The sequence below is a fragment of the Pteropus alecto genome, unplaced genomic scaffold (assembly GCF_000325575.1).
Source record: "Pteropus alecto unplaced genomic scaffold, ASM32557v1 scaffold196, whole genome shotgun sequence".
NCBI classification, from domain to species: domain Eukaryota; kingdom Metazoa; phylum Chordata; class Mammalia; order Chiroptera; family Pteropodidae; genus Pteropus; species Pteropus alecto.
In genome coordinates, this window is record NW_006439717.1 from 1,264,095 (window position 1) to 1,265,648 (window position 1,554).

The window sequence follows — 1,554 nt, forward strand, 5'->3', positions numbered from 1 at the left end:
CTGACAGATGTAGAGGTGCTGGCTGAGCCCAACGCCTGCGGGGAGTGTGGATGGTTGGCCGCGGCTGCGCCTCTGCCAACGTGGCTGTTTTCGTCCCTCTGCAACTGCGCGGTCTCGCTGGCTTCAGGGCGGGCGCGCACACCCTGAATTGCTCATTCATCCTGTGCCGCAGAGCCCCGCCCCTCATCTCTAGGGCCAGACATTTCCTCTGCACTGCTCTGACCACGTGCTTCCTGAGCTGAAAGCTGCCCGGAAATCTGGCCACCTAGTCTAAAATGGGATTATAGGGCCTGAGCCCTAGATGGATGGTCTCTCTATCCCAAACCTTCAAAGGAGGGAAATGTGACTAAGATTGCTTAGTTTGGGAAGATGCCTTCCCAATTTAGATGGGGAAAATAAGTGTAGATCAAAAGATATAGTGGTCTTGCTTAGAAAAAAGAGTATTACATTTTAATTCATTTTTAAAAGGATATTTGTAAGATTGATTCCATACATATTTTGTTCTGCTTTATAGTTGCCGCTAGATGAGTTTGATCCTGATGTTTTTTTTCCTTTTCTACAGCGTGAGTGCATCTCCATCCACGTTGGCCAGGCTGGTGTTCAGATTGGCAATGCCTGCTGGGAGCTCTACTGCCTGGAACATGGCATCCAGCCTGATGGCCAGATGCCAAGTGACAAGACCATTGGGGGAGGAGACGACTCCTTCAACACCTTTTTCAGTGAGACAGGCGCTGGCAAGCATGTGCCCAGGGCAGTGTTTGTAGACCTGGAACCTACGGTCATTGGTGAGTTGACTTCAGTAACCCAAGTGAGATCCCAAGGGTCTGGGGCAAGACATGTGTCCTGGGGCCCTGTTGATGCTGTGGAGTTGAGCAGGCTTGTACAGGTTTGTTGGTGATAGGTGGCCGCTTTGTTTCCCTTTTCCAGATGAAGTTCGCACTGGCACCTACCGCCAGCTCTTCCACCCCGAGCAGCTCATCACAGGCAAAGAAGATGCCGCCAATAACTATGCTCGCGGACACTACACCATTGGCAAGGAGATCATTGACCTTGTCTTGGACCGAATTCGGAAACTGGTGAGTACCAGTTTGAAATATATTTAAAATGGGGTGATGAAGGGTTCCCTGCAAGTTCAGTGGAGAGACCAAACTACAGCATTCATTCTTTGGTGCACGCCAAATTGTGGGATACACTGCTCCTCACTATAGTAATTGGAATCCCTAGGTTATGGAGCTATTTTGCCACTCCTTGTGCTTACATCAATCAGATGTGTTTGTGATTTAAAGAAAAAACAAATAGAAGTTCTAACTAAGAAAAAGCATCCTGGTGTTGAAGAATTACATTTTCTCTTTTCTTCTCCTACAGGCTGACCAGTGCACAGGTCTTCAGGGCTTCTTGGTTTTCCATAGCTTTGGTGGGGGAACTGGTTCTGGGTTCACCTCCCTGCTGATGGAACGTCTCTCTGTCGATTATGGCAAGAAGTCCAAGCTGGAGTTCTCCATTTACCCAGCCCCCCAGGTTTCCACAGCTGTAGTTGAGCCCTACAACTCCACA

The 1,554-nt window shown here is 49.0% G+C and overlaps 1 protein-coding gene across 1 annotated transcript in view; it reads left to right on the forward strand.

Moving 5' to 3' along the window:
• LOC102888346 (tubulin alpha-1B chain) overlaps nt 1-1,554 on the forward strand; it is a 3,432-nt gene that overhangs the window by 954 nt on the left and 924 nt on the right. Inside the window, 4 exon segments of the mRNA XM_025050244.1 lie at nt 563-785; nt 928-1,076; nt 1,366-1,549; nt 1,552-1,554. The exon segment at nt 1,552-1,554 is cut by the window's right edge and continues 924 nt beyond it. Of these exon segments, the coding sequence (XP_024906012.1) occupies nt 563-785; nt 928-1,076; nt 1,366-1,549; nt 1,552-1,554 (559 nt within the window).